This window comes from Acipenser ruthenus, chromosome 5 (genome assembly GCF_902713425.1).
Source record: "Acipenser ruthenus chromosome 5, fAciRut3.2 maternal haplotype, whole genome shotgun sequence".
In the NCBI taxonomy this organism is placed as follows: domain Eukaryota; kingdom Metazoa; phylum Chordata; class Actinopteri; order Acipenseriformes; family Acipenseridae; genus Acipenser; species Acipenser ruthenus.
In genome coordinates this window covers 28,253,244-28,281,074 of record NC_081193.1, presented here as the reverse complement: position 1 = coordinate 28,281,074, position 27,831 = coordinate 28,253,244, and the positions used below count along the sequence as shown (strand labels likewise).

The window sequence follows — 27,831 nt, the reverse complement described above, 5'->3', positions numbered from 1 at the left end:
ATTGCACAGTACTAACAGTTATAAAACTAAAAAAAAATGATTGTGTAGTTCCCCTAAGAGCAACGGACCTTCGTGTGCAATGTGACGTAGTAAATATTAAACTAGATTGCTAATCACTCATAAACACATTAGCTATAGTGATTAGCTTTATCATAATCAGGACAAAAAAAAAAAAATCTTAAAAGAACACAGTGTGTTAGTCAAAACATTTTACTTACTTTGTTGCAGCTTTAGGAAGTCTAGGAATACAACACCAGAAATGGACTGTGGGCTTAGCAAAGATAATAAATATATATATTTTATCGTTTTCATTTAATTCTTCATTTGCTGGTGGTCCCCCAGTTCCATTTTCTGACTTTCTGACTTTCACATTCTTGCAGCTTTTTATTCCGTATCATGTTTTATTTACTGTTGCTCTGGAATTTTAAGCATTTGGACTTGTGAAGTCATATATTTTTCACTCTGGTTTTTCCTCTTTTTTCATATTTTCTTGCTTCATCAATTTCAGTGAGCTCGGGGAAGTTGTCTTCAGGCTCTACACACTTCTACGCTTCCTGGGAATTTTTGTTTTCATTTTAATTTTTTTTAAATTGTGAAACGTTGCTCCATTTTACGTTTGCGTATAGCATTTCCACATGTGAAAACATAAATCCTGTAATTCATAGTGACTGCTCAAAAATATAACGTAACTGTTTTGCATGCCCAGAAATTATTATTCATTATGGGGTGGGGCAGGAGATTTTACTTTGAATTAGTAACTTTACTAAACAGTAAAGTGCCACTACTATCAATATAAATTTTCAACTGTGGTAGGGCAGATCCCTGCCTGTAAATGTGTGGGTTTTGGTGGTGGTTGGCAGGGATGGGGTTAATCCCCAGCCTGCCAAAATACATGTGAAAATGTGGCTGGTCAAACGAGGTAATTTGTGATAAGTGGGAACAGCCACATGAAATAAAAAGGGAGCTCCATTAAGTTGCATCCACACTGGACAGAGCGACGCAAGCGAAGTCGTCGATTGTCAATCGATTATTATTATTATTATAATTATTATGTTGTTGTTTTTGTTTAAGCATACATAATCACCATTATTATTATTATTATTATTATTATTATTATTATTATTATTATTATTATTATCCGTGTTATTATGCGCAGGTCAACACTTACTTTGTATTACTTATGAATAATTATACACAGAACAAGGTCGTGTGCCATGGCAAGACGCAAGACTTTTATTTAGTTTTTCCTTTTAAAACAGTCCGGTGAACAGACATGGCTCATAATCTTCAAAACTATGAGCTTGGTAATGTTGAGATGTGTCACTTAGAATACAAACGTATTGCTGGCTTTGTTTTACAATGCATAGAATAGTAGGAACTCGATAATATTTTTGTTTGTTTGGTGAATCTCCACAAAACTTCACTTTATGCGTATGTAAAGACCTTCTTGACACAGATTTGTGCCACAGAACAATTTACTGAACAAAAGATTACTTATCATAAAAACAAACCAACCAAAAAAAAAGCTATAGCTTAAAATTAGGTCACCTGTTCTTTTTTAGCAACACAACATTTTCTCAAAGCGACGTTGCTCGCTGCTGGTGTGGCTACTCCTGTTTGGCTGCAGTGACTTCTAAATTATTTGCTTGCGTCCAGTGTGTAAACGGCTTTAGGAAGAGGACTGCCAGGGAGCTGGTAACAGAGGAAGTGCTGTGTGGAGAACAACGTATGAAGGTATGGTGTGTTAATACCTGAAGAAAAGCTATGTGACCGGTAAACAGCTTCGCTGTCTGGTTTAGGAGAAGAAAACCAGTGAAGGCTTTGCCCAGCCTGGTTAAATTAAAAAGAGTGGTTTTGTTGGGAAAACAGCTTAGCCATCCCAACCCTTTAGTTTAGGAAAACCAAAAGTTTAGTTAGCACTCCGAGGGGAGTTAGGGTTTTGTTTCTTTTGGTTTTGTAAATAATAAAAGTGCGCAACAGCAATTTCATGTGTTGGGTCAGTGTTTTTAAAGGGTGCAAATGAGCCAGGGTTGAGGGCTTTGCCACACAGTGCAAAGAACATACAGAACTTTCAACATAGGTCACTAACCCTTACTCTGAGTAATTTACCAACTTTGGAAAATCAGGCCTTAAGTGGGGACATCTGTTCTTCATTAAAAAAAAAAAAAAAAAGTTGCAATGATAAGTGCCAAGACATTCAATGTCTACATTGCAGAAACCAACTAACCCTTTTTCTATATATTCATTTTATTAATCTGTCCCAACAAGAACAGTTGTTTATCTATGAACAAAAATGGTTTAAATTCCATTTTCGTGTGAAGGAATTGATTAATCAGGCCCAAGGTGTCATAGTCTCCAAAATGGAAAATGCCAGATAATATCTATACTGGTCACATAATCAATTCCTTAATCTCCAAAGTGTTATCAACTTGGAACTGAAAATACTTTCAACATACAAACTAGGACTTCAGGGCTCTCTGACATTTTGTCTATATACCTATCATATATGACTGACTGTTAATTAATAGGAGCGTAAAATCAGTTTTCAAATAATCTCATAAAGTTATTTGTATGATCCAATAAACACATGTTGCATAAAAGAGTGGGTTCATATTTAAATGAAATAACATGTTGTTCTGCAGCTAAAAAACTACCTCTGGAAATGTCAGAATGTCACCATCACCACTTCAGAATTTACAAGCAGATGTCTGGTTCATTTGTTTTGCACAGCTGCAAAACCTGTCCAATTATGCAAGCTGATATAATCTAGTTCATTATATTATATAAGAGACAACTCTTAAGTAGCCTACAGATTCCTAAAGGAGAAAAATGTCCTTTGCTGAATTTATGTAGACTCATCAATATATAGGCAGTATCATACAGTAGGTCTGAGCTGTCACAAGTGACCCTCAAACCCCTTCTCTCTTGTATAAGGTATTGGTTCCTTTTCAATGGAAGGCCTATGCTGCCAATTTAATTGGTCCTTTAATTGAAACCAACTTCATTTCTCGGGGGGTTCCCCACTGATGATGGAAATGATAACGAGGTTTGGGAACCCTATGATAAGAAAAAGAGGGAATTCTGGCGAACTGAGATATTTTCGATGGAAGGAATACCTAACAAAATAGCCCTCTGCAATCAAACTGAAATGTATAAACAATATAGTTATCAGTCCAGAAACTCTCTCTGAAAAGGGGGATAGACAGGCATGATGTCAAAGATGTAGAACTGCCTGCATGGACCCATATGGTAAAGCATTGTAGAATGTTTGATAGACAAAGAGAAGGAGATGTGATACCTTATATTGGACTAACTAAACAATTATTAATCACAAGCTTTCAAGACCTCAAAGGTCTCTTCTTGTGACGAGAGATAAATGTATGGGATGTGATGCAGCTCACCACTGGATACCGTGTTCAAAGGACCATTGGAAGAAAAGCAACTCATTAAGGGCAAAAATATTGCTGTATTAATTTAGGTTATGCTGAGGCAGCTATAAGCAGAAATATTATTGCAGAAATCTGTGTTAGCCTAAAAGGTTATTTTAATAGAAATAAAATTGTAAAATAACAAGCCTTAAAACCAACATCAATCCTTTACTATGTGCACACGTTTGTAAGCACACTACTTTCTACGGCTTGCTGGATTGATTTGAAAATGTGTATATGTCTTCATAATGATAATGAAGTGCTAAAATTATCATTTTGTCAATTTTTTTTTTACTATATGAAGGCCTACTGGAAAGACAACGGGACCATGAAGCAAAAGTAATTGTGAATTATTGATCTGTTTATCTAATTGCACAAGTCTTCCTTAACCTCATCAAAATGCTTCCTATTAATAACTGGTATAAACACAAACTGATTACAGATTACTGCCACCAGAATAAATAATTGTTGAAGCCTGTGGAAAAAATGCATCTGCCATTCAGAGATAATTATTTAAAAAGATTAATAATTGTCACACCATTTTACATGTATATCTTGTTAATTGACCATGCAACAAAATGTGTCATTATTGACAAATACTACTAAGGATTTCTACCTTATATTTGAAAAGAAAGCCATTTATTATTTTTTTATTTTTTTTACAAAAGATCATAAAGTTATTATGGGTTTAATGAATGATATGTGTTCTACAATTTCAATGGTTATGCTGCTTTTATCTTGTTACATTATAGCAAATTGTTTATTTACCAAAGAGAATGACTAATAACGATTCATTAGAGTATCACAGGCATTATCCTAGTAGCTGATACATATTTCAAGCAGAGATCCTACTTAGGGTCGATTTGAAGTAACCATCTTGGTAACTTCAAAAAATACATTTCATTATCATTTAAATGGATTAATGATGGCAAAGTGCTAATCTGATATCGGGTGCAGAACACCAGGTGAAAAACATTCTTTACATACATCACATTTTAAGTGGCCACTAAAGTCCCACTAGATTTTGGCTGCAATATGGGTGTTTTGCAGCCGGAAATCACTTTGCACGTATCCTTACATGAGCCCCTTAATTGGCTCAATTATGTGCATGTCAACCAGTATCCCTTATTTTCTACTCTGCTATGAAACACTATGAATACATATTAGTGCAAATTGATTCATTTAATGAGAAAATACACCATGTTCTAATTTCTGTTAAATGCTACAGAATGAAATGAAAAACCTTGTTTATCCTGTACTGCACCTCTGAAATCTCAACACTACTCATTAGTACTTTCGTTTATGGTTTGCTTCTCATTTACCTGGAGATACAACAGGGTTCACATTTATTCATATTTCTCTTTTCAAATTGTTGCTAACATTTTCCACACTAGTTGCTTGTATCCCATCAGTCAAACTGCACAATGCTTCAGGTGTTCCTCAGTTTTCTCTTTTACAAACTTTCTAAGGTCTCTGTTTGGAGTGCTGTTTGCAAATAAAGCAGCATACTATTAAATTAAAACTCATTTGATAAACGTAAGTCTCTTTTTATGTAAAACTGTGATATTTTCATATGCCGTTCTTACAAGGACACACACAAATCTTCAATATGAAATACCATTAAAACATTCTTTTATTACATACTATATGAGGGCCCTGTAACCTGTGGCATTGTATCAGGAGTAGGTCTAAGAGGGGCCAGAATTAATACAGGTCTTGCAAAAAAAATCCTTTAGTTTAAAATTCTTATTATGTATTACTCATAATTGTATTACGGTTGTATTGGTTCTTTTAGGTCACATTAATTATGTTGTTACAAAGACCACAAAGCCAATGTACAAAATTGATTAGCATTAATGGACCTATCTGTTGCTCCAATATGTGTTAAGAAAAGTATTTCCCAAAGAAATCACTCTTACATTTTATAATTGTCTTTGAATACAAGGTGCCTAAGAATTTAAACTTCTTAAAGAGTAAGTAGCAGGGCTACACGTCTCCACGTAGCTTTACACATCCCCACGTGTTGCTACAACTGTTTAAATGATGTACATGTCATTTTTCTTTTCATTGTTAACATCCTGTTTACACTTAGAACTTTAAAGTCTGTTTCAAAGCTATTTTCAAAGTGCCCGCTCTAGTGCACTGGAGTTTGAGCTCAGGGGTGTGTCCTCTAAATCACTGCAGGAAGAGCAATTAAAAAAACAAAAAAAAAAAAAAAAAACATAACAACAAGTGCTCTGGCTTTTCTGTTCTGTACCACATCATAGATCTTTATTGCTGTGTTACCTGTTTGACACCCCCCCGATTTCAAACCCAAGTCCACTAAGCTGACAATCTGAAAAGACCTTAGAATCAGACTTTGAAGTTATAATTGTACAAAGTTGTCAGGATGTTAACAATGAAAAGAAAAATTACAGGCACATTATTTAAACAGTTGTAGCAACACGTGAGGACGTGTAATACTATCTTTTTTGGAACCCCGCTACTTTAAGAGACCTTCAATTATATTTGTTTTTTCTTCTAGTTTTCAAGCGTGCTTCTTTTTATACAGTATTAATATATTCATTATTTCTTTGTTGAGACAGAGGGTGAATATTTACCCATCATTGGATTAGGCCAACTTTTGCCTTGATAAGAGCCTGGACATGACGTGGCATGAAAGATGAACAATTCTGGATTGGAACATGGGTAGCCATCGCTATCGGGGTACAAGTATTTGGTGGAAACAATGCTTAAGTAAACACGGAAGAGTGGACACATTGAGTAAAGACTGCCAACTGTGTCATACAGAGGGTGTTTTTAATGACCCACAATCTGAGAGTATAAGATTCATTTACATCTGACTTTAATCCAAAGCACTAAAGAAAAACAAATAGGGTTTGAGAATCTAACACCCTACCCCTTCTACTAAAACAGCTGACCACATACAGTATGAACTACACAGTATACTAATTTATGGACAGGAGACTGCTTCTTTCAGTAAGTAATCTTTGTATAAATGAACATAGTGTACTGTACCTACCTAACACACACACCCCCATTGCGACAGGGGTGGTACTGGCAAACAGGAGCGTTGCAGTTTTCAATATTCTTCCCCCTCACTGCCTCATCCACAATAAAGAGCTCCTTTGTGTTCATTTGCAGCTCTCGAATGCAGCCTTGAAAGCCAATTACCTTCTCAGCTCCATCATACAGCTCAGAATGTGAGGGAATATTGCCAAGGAATACTGGGCCAAAATTAGCCTGTTGGTGAAAATATAATCAGAAAGTTTCTTTTAACACATTTTATTTTTTTTGGTAAAAATATCATCCAATTTGCTATTGCTATTAGTAAAAACATATTAATAAATGCCAGTCTGTGTTGTGGATCCTTCTTCACACATAACACATCAAATCAAAAAACACCTACCATGAAAACATGTTGTTACCATTTATGTGCAAACAGGTTCCTAAGATACATAGAAAGAACCATCTGTCTTCAATTAATGTTTTTTTTTTAAATGATAGCTTAAATATTTACCATATTATAATAAAGGGCTTTTCTTAAGAATCTGGTAATTCACAGCTAGTTTTCTATCTATAAATATATCATAATTAGCACGTAATTACGTCTGGAGATAAATCTGAGAAGAACCAATTTGAACTAGTACGATTAAATCGAAAATCGATTCTTCAATCGATTCCATTCCTCATTATATACATTGTGATAAATACTGGATAATTGATTAAATAATGACATTTTTGTAACATGCATAGTTAATAACATTATTATTTAAATTTATCAACAAAACTGCACCAAATGCCCTGCTTTGCTATTTACAGTATTGCTGCCAAAGTCAAGCAGGGGGCGTGCTCTTCTTTTCCTGCTTAAGTGTTAACAGCATCTGATTTGCTGGTCTGATCCTGACTATCAGTTTTGAAAGTGCTTTGTAAGTAGGCACCCTCTGTGTATTTGATGGAAATAAAAAGTGTGCTGCCTTTGATCCAGAGCAGGTCGACAAGCTTGTATTCCTGGCAAACAACATGTAAATAAATTGAAGAAAACTGACTGTATATTGAAGTTAGAAGAAACAATTGGGGCAACCTTGGCCAGCACCAAGCAAATAGGCACAACTGTCAAAGCGGTGGGGACCAAGGTTGCCACAATTGTTTCTACTTTGGCTTGTGTTTTTCAGGCACAATAAAAGTGGATCAAACTCAAAAACACAAGCCAAGTTAGTAGAAACAATTGGGGCAACCTTGGTCCCCACCACTCTCATCAACCGGTATCGAGAGAGGAAACCGTACTTCCTTGTGCCAATAGGGACCACAATGAGCGCTACACTGACAGCAAACCAAACATTTTCAGAGCTCAAGATCAAAATCTCTGAATGAGGATGATGGAGATGAATGATGGCTCGAAAAATCTCAAAAATATAACAAAGTCCCAAGAATTCTCAGTTGGCTGACTTCATCTTTCAAAATACTGCTGTCTCAACTAATCGTGTAGCACTGACAGTTAACACAACATGCTTGCAAACTGAAGGTTATAGGTTCAAATCCCACGTACTTTTTGTTATATTTATATAAAGATTGTTTTTGCAGGCAAATGTTCCATTTTAAAACAGAAATAAATCATTTAATATAAAGGATATATACGTCACAGTAAGTGCATTCCCTAGTATTTTTCCATGTATTGACTTTTTTTTTACATTTCACCTAAGAGTGTTGGGAACTACATATTAAAAGTGGAATGGTGCTTTTGGCTGATTTAGTTTTGCCTCCCCAATACCTCGAAAACATGTAAAGTACCTGTGCTGTATAGAGGGTCACTGGCAGTTCTTGCGCTTCGCTGTAAATTGGCACGAGGAACTGTGATTTACAGGCGAAATATTTGATGTATTCAGGGATTTAATTGATTTAAATCATTTTTGAAATGTAAACTATTTCCTCTGATGTCAGACCTTTGGTCATTTCCCGTCCATGCCTAGTTATGCCACTGGAATAGGCTGTGTTGCTGCTTTTTTATGTTTTGTTTTTCCACGTAGTACATAAAGCCTACCAATTTCCTTGTTAGTTTGCAGTTTTTGGATCTGATGACAAAGTTTTTTTTGTGTTATCTTCACAATTCACTTCCTAGAAGTGCTTACTCTATTTAAATCACATTTAAAAATAGATATCCTACAATCATATTTAAAAGCTTGAATTGTGTTGGTTGTATTTGTATTTGTAATTTCTAAATTCCGTTATCACAAAAACTACTGTAAATTGAGCCAGCTGGGTTTTGACGGCAGTAGCGAAAGTGTTAGTGGGACATGTGCGTCTGTTTGGCTGTAACAATAAAGTGCCTTTCCTGATCACTAAATTATGTCTTGTGAATACATAACAATGGCATCCAAGCCTTTACCAAGCAGGAGAAAATGGAATTTGCAAACTCTGCCAAGGAAATATTTAATTCAAAGGAGGAAGCACAATTACGTAATGTGCTTCACATTATTTTATTTTTATTTGATTTATTTGCTTATTTATTTTTAAATAAAAGCCACTTATTTTATCTTTTTTGTAAGAAACTATATCTGCGCAATAACTGTAGATAAAGCATTCCGTATTGGAAGCCACACGGTTATTATTAATGGATCACAGTTATCACTGACATAAACACAACAGGATGTTATGTTGTTTTCTTTCCGATTTATCTTCTGAGAAGAATAGTCGGTGCAGTTATTATTACTGAGGTGTACTTGCCGCTTGCCGTGTTACTATATTCCCTAAAACATTGATATCCTGTCAGTTAAGAAAAGGCTTAATGCAAAGCTTGTTTTAACATTGTCTTTATTACGCTGGTCAGAGACCTGGGCTTACAACTGCATTGACATCCATCGTTTTTTTTAAATTCTCAAATTAATAAATCGATACCCGGGTAGGGTCGGGCAATTTAAAACCTGATGGGTACCCAGGTTTTCGGGTACCTGTGCCGACCTCTAAAAATAATATATATATATATATAGATAGATAGTAATTAAACCATATTTTATGTTTTATTTTTTTTTACTGTAAAGGTTATGTATTTAATCACATGCAGCTCAATGTAATGTAAAGCATCCAGAGATGATATTTTTTCAAACGATTATATTTTGTGTGGCCAATTAATCGATTGCTATTTGGAGGCTTAACTGACAGCCCTAATTTGAACAAAGCTCTACTACCTTATGCTGGTATTAAAATGACTTCTGAGTAAGTCTAAAAGTGATAAGGGAAAATTTGAGAAAATAGGCACAGTTCCCCCTATACAGGTGACAATACTTGCATGATGCAATGATTAGAAAAGGAGACATTGTCTGAGATGAGATAACTTAATCAGATATTCTATTGGCAAATAATTAGGATGCTGTCAAAAAAAATTGCAAAGCATAAACAGTCACAAAGTAGTTAACCTTAAGACAGTATTCCAACTGATATGACAGATGTATGTGAGGACAAAGTTCCCCAGAACAAGAATATTCTAGTAGTACAGTAGTCGTGGACCACAACAGGAAGGAAATGTGATGACAACGGTTACGTCTGACTCGATAAAGGAGGTTTTTATTCACTAGGACTATAAACGTGACCAAATCAGCTTGATGCCAGCTCCCAAAGCTCCAATTTAATATGACATTTAAATGGGATGCGCTACAATTCTGAAGTTATAACTTAACCACAAACCAATTTTCGCTGAGTAACAAATACAAAAATTGGCACAGAAGCACAGCTGCAGCACATCTTTCCTGGTGCTAAAGACTCTAATGGTGTTCAATTTCTCTTTAAAAAAAAAAAACAAATATACTTCCTGGTGGGAAATAATGTATCATGCAAAGCAAAAGCATACAAGTATCACCGTTTATAAATATAACTGAATATATCAATGTTTAAATACCAAAGCACAGATGTGCTGAGTGGATGACATGTGTTCATCTATTAAACGATAACCTGTTACTACCTCAAATACACGGTGGGACAAGTATTCCTTCTGCTTGGAAGGCACATTATTATTCACAGCCACTTCAATCATACAGTGTCCTCCATATGAACCAACAGGCAACTGATATCTGTGAAGAAAGAAAAAGAAATTTCATTAGAATATGTGCTATTCACAACACATGTATTTGACCATGAAAATTATGAGAGGAGAATCTTGTAATGGAGTCTCTATGAATGCTGACACACAATTCAAATGCAGTTGTCTTTTTATATCCACATAGCTAAACAGGGCACACTGGCAAGGGAAAAGTATCATGACAAAACTTGTTGATGGATCTTAGCTAGCACTGGTACTTGGAAAAAGGAGGACATAATATCATATGGCATTATATGATTATTTCTGCAAAGCTTGAATCAGTTTTTTTTTTCATGTATCATCCTAACATTCTGCTTCATTAACATGTGCAAAGGTACGAAGGCTAGAAATGATTCTAGTATGTTTGTAAGGACAACCGTTTAAAGAAACAAAATAAATCAACAAATATAAGTCAAAATTGAATGATCATCAAGGTAAAAAATCTACATAGTTTTTAGATTAGAAAGTGATAATGTGGGGAAAATGTGGGTTATAGTTTTGTGCTAAGAAAAAAAAAAACATATTAGTATTAAAGATAAACAAGAACCATTTAAAAATAATTCTTTAAGGTTGATAGGGAATATTCACAGTGACATAATTCACATTGTATCCTCCTCCCACCACCTAAATGCAATCTTTTAGCGATATGTGTGAGTGAACTAAAACAGGTTGTTGGAATCTTCATAGAAATCAAAACTTTAAATACAAATATATACCCTATTAAAGCTGCATATCAACATTTCCACTATAATATAATTCCTGGAATCTTCTATAGTTTAGCCTTCTGTGCATTTTACTTTATCACACATCAGACCTGTGTTTTTACAGTTTGTTTGCTTACTTTTGCCAGGTAGTTTTAGCTGCTGGAACTCAAACTTCAACCCATGCAAATACAAGGTCATAAAAATACATTTTCACACAAGAAAGCAAAACAGAAATAAAAGAAATCCAAAACTTCTAACAGCAGATGGCAGTAGAGGCACATGTCAACATAATTTATTATAAAACATCCAGTGTTTCAGCTGATTGGTACATTAAACTGATTCTCCTCAAAATAGAAAGAGATTGTAGAAGGATTATCTTTCTTGCTAAGGTTCCAGAAAAAAACTGACAAAATAACACACTAAAGAGTTTTCCATCAGAATGTCCACAATGCATTCCATTTTAAATAGTTCTGTTTGAGAGATACCAACTGTAAACTGATGAACACAAATAAATGCATGGGAATGTATTAACCAAATCATTGAATCACATGAAGCTTGTTAATCCAGTTTTGGTTAAATATGACCAGTGTAGATATAAATTACTCGACTCTGCTACACAATGCAGTACATGATGTTAACGTGTTTATTTAATCCTGAATACAACAATTGATAAAAATGACTATTAAAAGGTTCTGCCAGATGGTGGGAGATTGAAATGAATGGATGATGAAAGAAAAAGAACTGCAGCCCATTTTGTGATGGGCAAGTCCTGCAGCTAAAGAGACAATATCATGCCCACATGTCAACAATACCTGGAACATGTATTATATCTTGTTGTGCTGTTTCCTGTCTTCCTGGCTCACTTGAAATCACTTTCAGTACATTTGTGGGCATTACTGGTCATTTTTAAAAAAAGCTAACCCGAGTGTCGTTCTCTTCCAGTGACAAGGTGGCAGTATTTGAATGACAGGTTACTTCTATTGCATTTTGCAGACCAATCTTGATTCCTGTAGTCTTTTAAAATCAAGCAAGTGATTTCTTCAAGTAGCACCTTGTCACAAAGACGGCCGGAGTGGGTGGCGTCAGACCAGAAGCAGGAAATAAACAGACAGAGAGGTGTGGTTTGGTGAAGCTGAGCGAATGCTTTCGCTCAGCATTTAATAAACAGAACAGAAAATAAAAGGTTTGAACAGACAAAACACAGGGTACGGCACTTGAGGCCAAAATAAATAGACGAACAAAACGGACTAGACAAACAAACAAACACGGTGAGCAGATAACACTTATATTTACGCTTTCTTTTACTTTTAGTTACTCCTTCTCTCTCTCCCGTTCTCCACTCACCGAACACCCAACCCCGACTGAATGAAATGTGCATCTATATATACTGTTGTGCTGGGATTCAATTACTAATTAATTATTCACTTGAATCCCAGCACGTGAATTAATTCTGTGCAACCCCGTGCTCACATATTACATTTAACGAGCACGTGAAGTGATTTGTGCCCTCCTCGTGCCTAAATGCAAATCTACACTTTTTAAATACACGTGAAACACAGACCCGTTTATATCCCGTGTACCAATGACTATACACCAACATTTACACACGCACACAACATACAACACATAATATGCACACAGGGGCGGGGCACATTGCCACACACCTTTATGGCTGGAATTTTATTTCCAGGACCTAAATCTAAAATACACACATAATTCACTCAGGTAGCCCAGAAGATGGTAAAACAACACAAAAAACTTTTTTGCTAAGGTAAAATTATTCATACTTGAAAAACTATGATTAAGGGTACGATTATATCACGGTGGTCATGACTTTCACAACACTCATGAATTTTGCCATTTGTTTCCATTCAGCGTGAAAACAGGAAGTGAGCAGTCTTTTGAATTGGCGGCAGTGCAAAGGTCAAGCTGTTACCAAACGTCAAATAAATAAAATTAAGTTCTAAGCGACTAGCAGAGCAAAATCCCAAACAATTTCATACAAGCAGAGGAAGCAGCTTTAAAGGAAAAATTAACTTTTTTAATTAATCAAAGCCCTTTATGCAGAAAATGTACCTCTGCATACCCTTGATAATGCAAACCCTAAAGGGAGGAAGGTTTATAGTTTTGAGGCATAGCCACTGATTTGCAGCTCTATCAGTAGTTGCCCTGCAGTGCAGATAGTGTCAGATGCAGAATGATCCTTCTTATATTTTAACAACGTGCTCAGGGATGACAGTCGCCACATCAAAAGTGAACTTTAACGTACCTCTTTTAATACCAAAAACCACAGCTGTGTTTAAATAGATGTTAACAAAAAGGAAACTGTTGTAAAATTCTCAATTTACAACCACAACATTTAGTTTAAAAATGTATTTTCAGTGTTCAGATTATTATTATTTTGTTTACATCAGACAAGGTAAGCATATTCCTGCTATGGTTGTTTGAAAGGGTACTGTTAAAAAAATAATAATAATAATCTATATTTAAAAGAAAACACATTACATACACATTAAATACATTAAATAGATGTTTATTTAGCACAAATATTAACATTTTACCGAATAAATATATTTTGTTTTTTGTTCAGATCTTTGTAGCCGTGATCATTCTATGAACTTTTCTGAAAATGTGACTGCGTCTGGATTTTTACATATTTTTACAGTGACAAAATGGTATCCTTAACTATGATAGCAGTAGGATAGCCAATAAAATTAGTCAAAGGGCACCGTTGCCTCTCCTCTTTTCGGTAACATTATCAAACATCTGTTTTAATGCTAAATAGGTTTTATTATGATTTTTTAGAAAAAAAAAATCTTGACAATGTAATCTCTAGAAAGTATGTATTATTATGAAGACATTACTATAGCAGGGTTTGACTAGTGACAGAAATGCCATACTTACAGTAAAGAACAAATAATTTTCCCTATTAGTTTCACTAATACGATATAATGCTGAAATTGGGATGACATGACAAGTCCAACAGACAAGCTGTGCTCATAAATTTTTTTTTAGGAATGACCAAAAATAAAGAAGGGAATTATTTTACCTTGAGTAAAGTATGGCTGATGAACAAAGACCAAGGGCCCTATTTAGCAATGTTCGCAAACCCCTAAGGCAATCGCAAAACACTTTTGCGGACAGTTAGCGCACCAAACTCAGGTGCATGTGTGGGCAAACAGACTTTGCCCACCTATATGATTTAGCAACCATGTTTGAGTACCGACCCGGAAAGTCCGTGTTAGCGTTGGACATGGGCTAAACTTTAGGGGAGTGTCCTCATTTAAATACAAATGTAGCAATTTAGCAAACGTTAGCGTTTGCGTTTCAATTGACATGTGAAAACCAGGTCTAAACTGTGTGCAAATTACATGGTTGACTATAAATACCACTGAAACTACCAGGGAAGCAGATAAAGAAAAGAGAGAGAGAAAAAAGAGAAATAAAAGAAATATGGAGTGCACATTAGATTTCTACGTGGCTGAATAAAAAGAGAGGAGGAGGAGACGTCCCCAAATATTTAGAAGTCATATGTCTTTTCTGAGCCTTTCTGACACACAATGTATGCAGCAATTTTGCCTCAAGAGACAAACAATCACTGACATCTGCCAACTGCTTCAGGCTGACCTGGAAGGAGACATGCGGAGAGCACACTGTTTGCCTGGAGCACGAAGGGTACCCGCTGCACTAACATTTTATGCCACTCGTTTGTTCCAATGTACTGTGGTTTACTGTAAAGCCATAAATATTTGCCACCAAAATATTTGGTGAATCACACCCATAAACCTATTTTGCTCCAGAAATGTTGGCTACCTGTTGCAATATACAAAGTATGTATTATTAGTGGAATTTGATTTTGTGCCAAAAAGTATACAGTATACTGCAAACATAAGCCAGTCGGCTGCATTATGTGCAGTGCGAGATGTACCTGCAGCTTTAGGAAAGCGGGCAGGAGAATTCATCCATTTCCCTGTCTCTCATGAGCTGCAACAAAATACAAAGCAGGGTTTTCTTGGGAGGTAGGGGTTTCCTGGTGTCCTGGGAGCTATCTGTTGCACACATGTGCAGCTACACGCACCAACACAGAATAGGCACCTCTACATAAATCATAAGGGGTCCTATTCTGTCAGCGTGCAAGAAGTGTGTGATGCCAACAACTACATCACAAATGTGTATGTAAACCATCCTGGCTCCACTCATGACTCGTTTATCCTTGCTAATTCAAAGGTGGCAGCTGTGTTTCAGCGGGATGGTTGAAATCTTACTGGTTGTAACCTTACTCCCCCCACTGTGCTTTGATTGGCTGGGCACATGATTCACTATTTGATATGCGCTAGCCCACGCATGAGACCCGACTTCTAAATAACGTTTCCGTGCTCTATCGCCGAGGTTCGCTAACACTGTCATTTTTGCCTGAGCGGAATCTGTTGCACACATATTTGTTAAATAGGGCCTCAAGACTACAATCAGGCCCCACAGTAAGAATGTGATACAGAGCTTTAGGAAAATATTATATTTACCAAAACCAAGCCTTTAAATTTTGACTTGGCTAACACTCAAAAAAGGCCTTAACTGCATATCTCTTTTAATTTCTGTTCTGATTTTGTATTTTAACTTTACTTTCATATTAAAAAACGCTTCTTTTAACTTTTCCCAAATCTTATACAGCATAAAAAAGCTTCAGAATTTCGGTTTAAGTTGTATGCAATAAGAGTGTACTGCACACCATGACAACAGCTCTGCAAAATGGGTGGACAGGAATTTATTTACACCCATGGTTAAGCAAAGAGGTTGTCAAGGGAACTGACTTTCCAGATGTCAAGCAAAAGAATGCATGTGATTCCACAAAAGTTGAGATTTTCTTTGTGACTGCACACAACCTTAGTTTGCAAACACCAAACACTAGAGGTAAGTTTTACCATGCCAATACAGAATGCTGCACGCAGACAGGAATAGCTTAAAGTTTATTTCAATCCCTCAAAGACAAACACACAATTTGTTCTTTAGTAATAATGTATATATATACATTAGGATCTTGTCTTTTGGTCAAGCCAAGGTCAGATGGAGAAACAACTCCCCCAAATCATTTATTGGAGGGAAGATATAGTTGCAAGAAGGGTTGGTTAACCAATGCAATTAGAGAAGGGTGTGTGTGGTCTCTCCTCCAATTAACAGTCAAGGCCATGTTAAATTGTGACTCCTTAGAATGCAACTTATAACTGCTAAAAAAAAAAAAAAAAGTTTGTTCTCTTGTGCACATGACCAGTCAATATTCACACTAGCGTGCAATAATAATAAAAAAAAAATGTCCTTTTTTATACAGAACATGTGTTAGATATTTATTTATGAATTCTGCCTTTATAGTGACTGGCTCTTTATTTATTATGCACAGCTTTTTGTGCATCTTTTAACTGCAGTTCCTAAATTAAAGCAAATTAGAAACCTTGAAAGAGTGCCGTCGCATCTCATCACATTTTCATAACCAAATGACAGTGGGATAACCTGACAGCAGGTCAGTGAGAAGAGTTTGTGAAACCAAATGAGGAATGACTAATTCCTTAAGACAGGTGACACTTGGTCAGGGCTGTGAGAGTAGAAGTTCTAGATGAACTACAAACACTTCCCCGAAAGAGTCAAGCTGTAAAAAGGTCCAGGTCAATATTTCAACAAGCTATTAAGTATAGATGTTAAACGCAGTACATCAATTTAACTCTGCTGGGCTAGTGTAATTAAAGCTCAATTTGAAAGCACAAACATAGCAATTAATTCACCACAGTTTTATAAAACTAATCTATATGCGGCACAAGGTGGAGCAAGCTGATTTGTCCCAGACGATTAAAATATGCAAGAGTCAGTAACTCTGATATAGGATCAGGTTTTTGCTTGATTTAGTATTCATACTTAAGCCCACATTGGTTAATAACGCCATCACAGCTGCCATCATACAGTAACAGTCTCAGGAGACCTTTCTGAAATCAAATGACCAGAATGTTAGAGGACAGGTGTTGCTGTAAATGGATTTGCACAAAATACAATAGAAGGGTATTCTTGAACATTTTCGTTAACAGCAACCAAATGAATCTTACTAATTTGTTAGTACTCCTTTGTTAGTACGACTAAACCCCTCTTCATTGCCATGATTTGAAAATGTGTGAATTCGATTAAGGCCATGTTAAAATCAGAAAGAAAGGGAGTATATCCTTCATCATCATCATAATAATAATAATAATAATAATAATAATAATAATAATAATAATAACAATAATAATAATAATAATAATAATAATAATAATCCTGCGAAATTAAAGATAAAATTGAGTATTACAGAATACAGTTCTGCATGCATACAGAAAAAGGTACTTTAAATTGGTACAAGCATTTCCACAGGTTTCAAGTTTTTTGTGCAAGATATGTTCTGAAAGCAGATAATCCCATAAAGCATTACACCCTGCACGACTAATAAACCCCTCTTCATTTTAAATTATAATTTAACTTGATACCTTCCATTTTCGTAAGACTTTCCTCCTAAGCCTCTCTGTAAGTCTATGCAGGGTTTTTCTTCTACCAAGGGATAAAGCTGTCTGCTCACAATTACATTTTATAAATTAAAACAATACATCACAAAGATGTCAGTCCTTAATCTGACATGTTGTTATGGTCTGTAAAGGTGGTATTGCTATTGCGTTGCTTCTTGCTAAACATCAATCTAGCGACACATGAAAGTTAGAGTTAGGCAAAAAGAGCTTTCAACAAAACTACCAATGGTATATGGAATGTGACTAGACTAACCCCACACATTGCCCATGCACTCCTTCAGGTGCGGGAAATACTGTGTATTTATGAAAGAAAATGTGTAGGGTTGTAAAATACTTATATATGAATATGCAGCAGCAGGAGAAACTGGAAAACAAAACCTTTCCGTTAATCAACCTAATCCACCTTGCATCTAGGTCCTAGTGCACGTTATTTTCAACTGCATTTTTTTGTTTCTTCTTGTTTTGATTTTCATCCAAAACCTTGGGTGGATTGCAGCGTACCAATGATTTGGTCCACATCAAGTGGACTAAAATGCAGACTAGAAAATCCTGTAAATCTGTACTAATTTAATCATGACTGCAACGTTCCACACAAATTATGCCGGTAACTGGTTTAACTGATCGAAACAAGTAGAACAACTTAGACCGATAATGAGGACTACAGCTATGGATAGAAATTTTGCATCACCTAGAATTTTAGGATTGTGACATACTTTAAAATTTATATATATATATATATATATATATATATATATATATATATATATATATATATATATATATATATATATATATATACACACACACACACACACAGTACTGTACAAAAGTTTTAGGCAGGTGTGAAAAAATGCTGTAAAGTAAGAATGCTTTCAAAAATAGACATGTTAATAGATTATATTTATCAATTAACTAAATGCAAAGTGAGTGAACAGAAGAAAAATCTAAATCAAATCCATATTTGGTGTGACCACCCTTTGCCTTCAAAACAGCATCAATTCTTCTAGGTACACTTGCACAAAGTCAGGGATTTTGTAGGCATATAGTCAGGTGTATGATTAAACAATTATACCAAACAGGTGCTAATGATCATCAATTCAATATGTAGGTTGAAACACAATCATTAACTGAAACAGAAACAGCTGTGTAGGAGGAATAAAACTAGGTGAGGAACAGCCAAACTCAGCTAACAAGGTGAGGTTGCTGAAGACAGTTTACTGTCAAAAGTCATACACCATGGCAAGACTGAGCACTGCAACAAGACACAAGGTAGTTATACTGCATCAGCAAGGTCTCTCCCAGGCAGAAATTTCAAGGCAGACAGGGTTTTCCAGATGTGCTGTCCAAGCTCTTTTGAAGAAGCACAAAGAAACGGGCAACGTTGAGGACCGTAGACGCAGTGGTCGGCAAAGGAAACTTACTGCAGCAGATGAAAGACACATCATGCTTACTTCCCTTCGCAATTGGAAGATGTCCAGCAGTGCCATCAGCTCAGAATTGGCAGAAAACAGTGGGACCATGGTACACCCATCTACTGTCCGGAGAAGTCTGGTCAGAAGTGGCCATGGAAGACTTGCGGCCAAAAAGCCATACCTCCGACGTGGAAACAAGGCCAAGCGACTCAACTATGCAAGAAAACACAGGAACTGGGGTGCAGAAAAATGGCAGCAGGTGCTCTGGACTGATGAGTCAAAATTTGAAATATTTGGCTGTAGCAGAAGGCAGTTTGTTCGCCAAAGGGCTGGAGAGCGGTACACGAATGAGTGTCTGCAGGCAACAGTGAAGCATGGTGGAGGTTCCTTGCAAGTTTGGGGCTGCATTTCTGCAAATGGAGTTGGGGATTTGGTCAGAATTAATGGTGTCCTCAATGCTGACAAGTACAGGCAGATACTTATCCATCATGCAATACCATCAGGGAGGCATCTGATTGGCCCCAAATTAATTCTGCAGCATGACAACGACCCCAAACATACAGTGAAAGTCATTAAGAACTATCTTCAGCGTAAAGAAGCACAAGGAGTCCTGGAAGTGATGGTATGGCCCTCACAGAGCCCTGATCTCAACGTCATCGAGTCTGTCTGGGATTACATGAAGAGAGAGAAGCAACTGAGGCTGCCTAAATCCACAGAAGAACTGTGGTTAGTTCTCCAAGATGTTTGGGCCAACCTACCTGCTGAGTTCCTTCAAAAACTATGTGCACGTGTACCTAGAAGAATTGATGCTGTTTTGAAGGCAAAGGGTGGTCACACCAAATATTGATTTGATGTAGATTTTTCTTCTGTTCACTCACTTTGCATTTTGTTAATTGATAAATATAAACTATTAACATGTCTATTTTTGAAAGCACTCTTACTTTACAGCATTTTTTCACACCTGCCTAAAACTTTTGCACAGTACTGTATATATATATATATATATATATATATATATATATATATATATATATATATATATATATATATATATATTAACATAATTTAGATCTTTTATTTAATATCATGTAATCAAATAAACTACAAAAAGGATATCGCAAATGTCTACCAGAAGCCATAATAGTACAGTATTTCATGTTAAATTTCAAAATGTATTTTTTTTTCAATTTTTGTCAGTTTTTCATTAAGTATATGAAAACTACAAAGGGGTATGCAATTCAATATGTTAATGTAATGTTATTCAGCATGTTTCATTCAACTTTATGAAGCAAAATGTGTTCATTCTATAGGGTGATGCAAACTTTTGGCCATAGCTGTAACCTTTAAACCCTTCTTCACTAATCCGGTATGCAGAATTCAATGTCAAATAAATATATAAGGGATCCCTGTAAAAAAAGAAAGACACATTTTTATTACATCAGTGTGATTCACACAAACATATTTAAGTATATATAAATCTAATTTCATTTTCAATATAGATGATTCTAGTCCATGTATTTTTGTGCACATTTCAAACTGGCATTTTAAGCCAACGACATTGCTGCTTAAGCACGGAAAACATTAATTGTGCAATAATGGACAATTAGCTGTTTACAGTTAAAGCATATTGACTGAAATTGTATTGCGTTAAAATCGATATCAATGGTTCATGCATAAAAAGTTTATTTGAAATGTAGGCCTGTATATATTACGTTATTAGGCAATACTTTATTCTCACGGATCCGACTGCCCGAACGTGACGGACATAAGAAATGTATAGAATAAAGTTTTCAGATGTACTAGTCATTTCAGAGGAAAAATGCAGCTGTCTCCGCAAAATATTTTAAGCAGTGAATGCTTCGGACCAGCAAGCGTACTAATATAGTCTTATTCTTCACTGTACTAAGTTAATCTACTTGAAGAGGATCATCACAAATCTGATTTGGTACGCTGCAATCAGGATTTAGTTTAGTCTGATTTATCAGATGATCCACCTGTGATGATTAACTTCTGGTACGCTACAATCAGGATTAGCGGGTGTACTAGCTTTAGTCCAATCAAGTGGTCTAAACCTGCTTTAATCCAATAGTTAGACACATCAAGTGAACTGAACCTGCTTTAATCCACTAGTTAGACACATCAAGTGAACTGAACCTGCTTTAATCCAATAGTTAGACACATCAAGCGGACTGCATTTGCTGCACTGCAGTTGACCCGTGTGTCTAATTAACAACAACAACAACAACATCAATAATAATAGATCCGAAAACAAATGCTCTGAATGCAAACTGTCAGGCTACAGAATAATAACAAAACATTGTTTTTGTATAGAAATTGCATATCCTTTCCAAAAACTGAAATTATATCACTTTTATATTTTGAACAGATGTCTAATCTATGTAAAGTAGTAATGATAATGAAATATGTGGTAGTAAAACCAGGTATAATTATAAAACACAGCCTATGCCAGTTCAAAAAGCTAGTGCTAACAAAGATTGATTCCATAATCTTAAACAAAGGGTATCGATATTGCTAAGTCTCAGAATTTCACAAATGTATGCATGTCAGCCGTTGATTGATCCTGTACTGTTTGGCTTCTTGTGAATAACACACCAGAACAACACTGACATTACCTGAGATGTATGCTAACATAACCAGCTGCTACCTTTCAGTAGCCCCAGCGTCCTTTACAATGCATACACTGTGAATTATACAATATTTAATTTTAGTATGTTAATATACTATAGGCTACCTTTACTACACATGATCAGAAATTAAACAGAACAATATAATTTCAGGAATGGTGTGTTATAATTCTAGAACATGGCAACCTAAATATGGAGAAATTATATATGTCCATATTAGCACAGGCTTCTGTAATGTGACAAAGAACAATTATTGGAATATTGTCATTTATTGAGTTAAACACTTACAGGAATGTTTTTTTTTTTTTTTTTACGTTTACAGTTTGGTTCATGACAAGGACAATTTACATAATAATAATAAAAAATGGGCAGAAACACTTAATCTAAATATGGATATTCCCCCTCTGTCAGGTGAAAGAGTTTATTTACATACACCCACTTTTTCAAGTGACAGATTCAGCAATGCAGATGTTCAACATTAATTCAATTTGGGGATGGAAATAGACGATATCGCATCTCAATTCGCAATAGAACACATGATAACTGCGATGCACGTTCATGTGTGGCTCACTAATAATTAGCGATGCAATTACTTTGGTTTGTCTGCTCTGAAATACAAAGATAGTAACTCCTGAAAAAACAACGTCCCTGCTGTGTTAAAAAAAGAAAATGTAGTTTGTTGTCAACTTTCACTCTGTGTGGAGTTTTGTCTGACTGGAATTAGAAATATTAAGAGTCAATGAGAAGTCCCCACAAATATAAGAATGGAAACGTGTGTGTGTGTATGTCAATGGGAGTGGATACAGATGGGCCAATGAGTGATGCGTGGGCGGAGTCAGCGTCCATGAAAAGGCATGCTGCACACCAATTGAGGAGAGTTGAGAGGAGAGTGCTGAATGAGAGAGATTGAGAGAGAAAAAGCCATTAAGAAAAGAGAGCAAAATCCATAATAATCCATGTTATAAGTATAAAATGAACACAAGACCATTGATCCCTGGATCTCGAGTCATAATTTATCTATCTCAGGAAAAGGGAAGTAATAACTTCCATTTTCTCAAGGTCCTGGGATCGTGATCATGAGATAATGGATGGTACTATCAAGATCCCGAGATAAATTATCTCATGATCACGAGATAACGGAATGGTTTGGTTGGGTTCAGACCTCAGACTGACCTGCAAAATACATTATCAAACACACTCCACACACTATGTTTGATATTTAAAGTAAATCTTCACAGGGTTCTCAAAACTGTTATCGAATTGGCATTCAAATGTGTCAATGGTAATCTCGATCACCCAGAGAAGCAAAAAAAAACAAAAAACAACATTAACCATAGTTGTCAAAATGCACACCGAACATTTGCACAAACTAGCAGCTGCATTATGAAAACCAGAATACACACACAATATAGCCACACAGGGCTCTTCTGACGACATTCTGCAAATAAGGTTTCCAGAGACAAATATAGGTATAATAGTTTTTAGACTCCAGATAATGGCTTTAAATAAAGGGTATTTATAGACTGGCCCTGCTGATGAGATGACCCTTGGTCAATGGACATGTCATTATGTACGTGCTGCTGTGATGATAACTGGGTCCTAGCCAGTGAGATGAATAAAGTAAAGGTCACAAATGAGACAAGGCTTGGTCTTAGCAGACCCTAACAGTCATATAATATCAAGGAAAAAATAAAAGTCTGGATGGATTACAGTAAATTTAATATGTGCAAGAATGAGTTGCAGGTGGAGTATGGAATTAAGATTTAATTTCTACGTGCTTACATATTTATGAGGTGTAGGCAGCAACTCTTAAATAGTAAGGAGTGGGGTTCCAAAAAATATAGTATTATACGTCCCCATGTGTTGCTACAACTATTTAAATAACATAGCTGTAATTTTTCTTTTTGTTGTTAACATCCTGTTTTTGTTTACTTTATTTATATATTTGCATTGTTTAAATCCTCCAAAACAAAATTATTAAAACAATTTTGTTGTCTCTGTCTTTGGAAAACTGAAGACATTGTCAAAATCCAAGTGGTGGAAAATGTTTGTTACTTCCATGATCAGTTCAAAGAAATCTTCCTGAAAACTGACAAGATATATACTGAACTCCGCTTAAAAACATATTTAGTGACCTTAATAACAGAAACAATAAATCACAAAACAACATTTACAGACGTGCTCAAATTTGTTGGTACCCCTCCACAAAAAACGAAGAATGCACAATTTTCTCTGAAATAACTTGAAACTGACAAAAGTAATTGGCATCCACCATTGTTTATTCCATATTTAATAGAAATCAGACTTTGCTTTTGATTTTTTATTCAACATAATATTGTAAATAATAAAACAAATGAAAATGGCATGGACAAAAATGATGGGACTGCTAACCTAATATTTTGTTGCACAACCTTTAGAGGCAATCACTGCAATCAAACGTTTTCTGTAGCTCTCAATGAAACTTCTGCACCTGTTAACAGGTAGTTTGGCCCACTCTTCCTGAGCAAACTGCTCCAGCTGTCTCAGGTTTGATGGGTGCCTTCTCCAGACTGCAAGTTTCAGCTCTTTCCATAGATGTTCGATAGGATTCAGATCAGGACTCATAGAAGGCCACTTCAGAATAGTCCAATGTTTTGTTCTTATCCATTCTTGGGTGCTTTTAGCTGTGTGTTTTGGGTGGACCCATGACCTGCGAGACAGAGCTTTCCGACACTGGGCAGTACTTTTCGCTCCAGAATGCCTTGATAGTCTTGAGATTTCATTGTGCCCTTCACAGATTCAAGGCACCCTGTGCCAGGCGCAGCAAAGCAGCCCCAAAACATAACCGAGCCTCCTCCATGTTTCACTGTAGGTATGGTGTTCTTTTCATTGAAAGCTTCATTTTTTCGTCTGTGAACATAGAGCTGATGTGACTTGCCAAAAAGCTCCAGTTTTGACTCATCTGTCCAAAGGACATTCTCCCAGAAGGATTGAGGCTTGTCAATATGCATTTTAGCAAATTCCAGTCTGGCTTTTTTATGTTTTTCTGTCAAAAGTGGAGTCCTCCTGGGTCTTCTTCCATGGAGCCCATGTGTGATACTAATTTAAGAAACTAATTAGTTTGAAATATCACTATAATCCAATTATTTATTATCTTTTCTAAGGGGTACCAACAAATGTGTCGAGGCCATTTTAGAATATCTTTGTAGTATAAGCAATAATTCATCTCTTTTCACAGCTTCTTTGCTTTATTCTATGACATACCAAAGGCATGCAAGTATACATGATAAAATAGCTTTTAATTTCATCACTTTTCAGGAGGAATGAAGCATTATTTCAATGAGCTGTAAGGGTACCAACAAATTTGAGCACGTCTGTATATAGAACCGGGTGGCAGTTCTTGCTGTACCCTATTTAATATTCATTTTTTTTGTTTGTTTGTTTTTTTTTCCCTACTGTACCCCAAAATTTAGCTTTTCTGATTTAGACTTAAAAAGTACCACTTGGTGCCAAGGACATTTTTCTTTGTGTTTTGTTTTAATTATTACTTTGTTGTTACTATTTAGTAGACTAAACTAGAATGTAGCGGGGTTCGGAAAAAATACAGCGTGTTCATTGTTAACATCCTCACAGCTCTTTTCAAAATGGCTGCTTTAGTGCACTGGGGTTTGAGATCTGTCCTCTAAATCAAAAACAAAACAAGTAGTCTGGCTTTTCTGTTCCATACCACATCATGGATCGTTATGCAGTGCACTAGAGCGGCCATTTTGAAAAGAGCTTTGAAACAACAAAATGACAGGTACGTTATTTAAACAGTTGGGGACGTGTAATGCTATATTTTCCAGAACCCCGCTACTTACTCTTCAATTGAACTTCACACTGACTGCATAATGATACAATACACAGCAAAACAATTTACACTCCACAGGTCAGCCTCACAGAGTATTTATTTACCAGAAGTCCGCTCAGGTGCATTGTGGACTGTAGTTTCGAAACAGGAGCTTGCAGGTGCTGGCACGCAAGTATTTCTTTTAAAATTACATCGACATGTCTTTGTGATAAAAAAATTCTGATGTTTAATAATGAATCAGTGATTGCAATGTAATATAAAAATATATCATGTATAAGTGATGCAGACTTGTCAGCTGCTTAATGTTTGTTTATATTTTAGGGCCTTTACATGCTTAAAGGTGGCAGCCTTAACTGTGGGGTTGTGACAATAATATTTAAGGATGTATTTTTTTCACATTATTATGGATTTCACGATTTCCGTAAAATGTACCCATTGGTGTGTAATATGTCGTTTCCCGTGAAAATACCCCATTTCTGAAAGAATAGTGTAAATATATATATTATTTTAGCACTTAAAAATATACAGCCTCATTGACGCACTACCTGTCATATTTATGAACCTAGTTTGCTTCCGCTAAATGATTGAACATGGTACACAGAGCTGCACAATTTCAACGCTATTTTTTTCTGCTTTAATAAACATTATGTTTAATAGTGAAATACTGTGAAATACCTATTTTTTTTTTACCACAAAATGCAATTTTGTATGCGAAAAAATACAGTCCAGATTATATTGTTCAGGTTAGAAACAGCTGACTTATTGGTGTTAGTGGAGAGAGATGATCTGTCTTATTGGCTGTTGGAACACATTTATCAGAGATGGCTCAAAGTAGTTAGGCACAGTACCCTAACCTTTATAAATAGCATACAAATATATATTTTTTTTACCCAAACTCTTTCATCCAATGATTTCTAAGTGTCGTTAAGGATGTTGAAACGAAGGGTATCACAACTATTCCTTTTTGTGGAGTGGTACTGGAATGTTTTTAAAGCTAGACAAAAGTATGTCAGTCCTATTCCAAGCTCCTTGGTCTTTCTCTCTTTCTATTTCCGATATTTGAAGCTGTCTAATGGAGTTATTATAGTTTCTTTTTCTTTTCAATACATATTATGTCATGATGAGTTTTGCAAAATATAACCAGCTTTGAAACATGTGTTTTAAATTTATAGGAGAGAATACACAACCAGAAAATATTACAGTTAGTATAACACATATACTACATAGAAATTACCCATTACATTTATCGTATTTGTATACAATTATGGCAGGTTTCACAGACCCTGATAAGCACAAAGTAGCCCAGGATTAGTGTTAATCTGAGTCTGTGGGTAATTAAAGTTGTAGTAAATCATTATTAATATATAAGCTTTAAAAAAAAAAAGCAAAACTGTGTTTAAGTAACGTCAGGCCACTGTGGGATCTGTAGTTCTGGGGGAGCCTGTAAACAATGTAATCACATAGACACATGCTCCCATTTGAACTACAGCTCCCAGAATACATACCAAACGGATTGATGTTGTTTTTTTAAAACAACGTGACGATACTTTCACAATCGCAGCAGAGCATCCAATGTTACTAGTCAATAAAAACTAAAAAAAAAAAAATAATGTGTCAGTCAGTAATACAAGGTGAATGAGCATTTAAACAAATAATCTATGAAACGTTTAACCCCTTGCTATTGGACGTACCTGCTACATTCTGAAAAACGCTCGCTCAGTGCTGCAGGAACAATAATACACATTGGAACTGCAGTAAAATCACACTGTAGCTGCAGTTTAATATTACATTTAATAGAATCACTTAAAAAAGTGAAGAATGAGCAATACGTTAAATGCTCTCAATAGTAAAACCAAATTGTTTACTGTTAATGAAGATTATAAATGTTTCATTAATGATGATAATTAAAGAGGTTTTTTATGGACAAAACATAAGAGGCATTTTGAGACCTTGTGAATTGAACCATATGTCTTGTCCATTAAAACCTGTTTAAACTGACATAATGGGCTACTTTGCTACGTTAAGTGACTTATGTTGTCTAGTGTGAACCCACCTTAACAGACACTTCGGGCCTCATTTACAAAAGGCCGGTAAACTTTATGGAGCACCACAATTGCAATTAGTGTGCACGTTAATGATTTCCGTATTTACTACTGCAATTTTATTCATTATCGCCTGCGATACTTCGCACAATATGGCGCACAC

General features: G+C 35.7%; 1 protein-coding gene across 1 annotated transcript in view; it reads right to left on the bottom strand.

The window, feature by feature from the left end:
• The window catches only part of eys (eyes shut homolog), a 458,209-nt gene that overhangs the window by 35,444 nt on the left and 394,934 nt on the right, over window positions 1–27,831 (bottom strand). The window contains exons 46-47 of the mRNA XM_034921306.2: window positions 10,384–10,492; window positions 6,451–6,671 (exon numbers count right to left, since the gene is read on the bottom strand). Of these exons, the coding sequence (XP_034777197.2) occupies window positions 6,451–6,671; window positions 10,384–10,492 (330 nt within the window). The remainder of the gene's footprint in view (window positions 1–6,450; window positions 6,672–10,383; window positions 10,493–27,831) is intronic.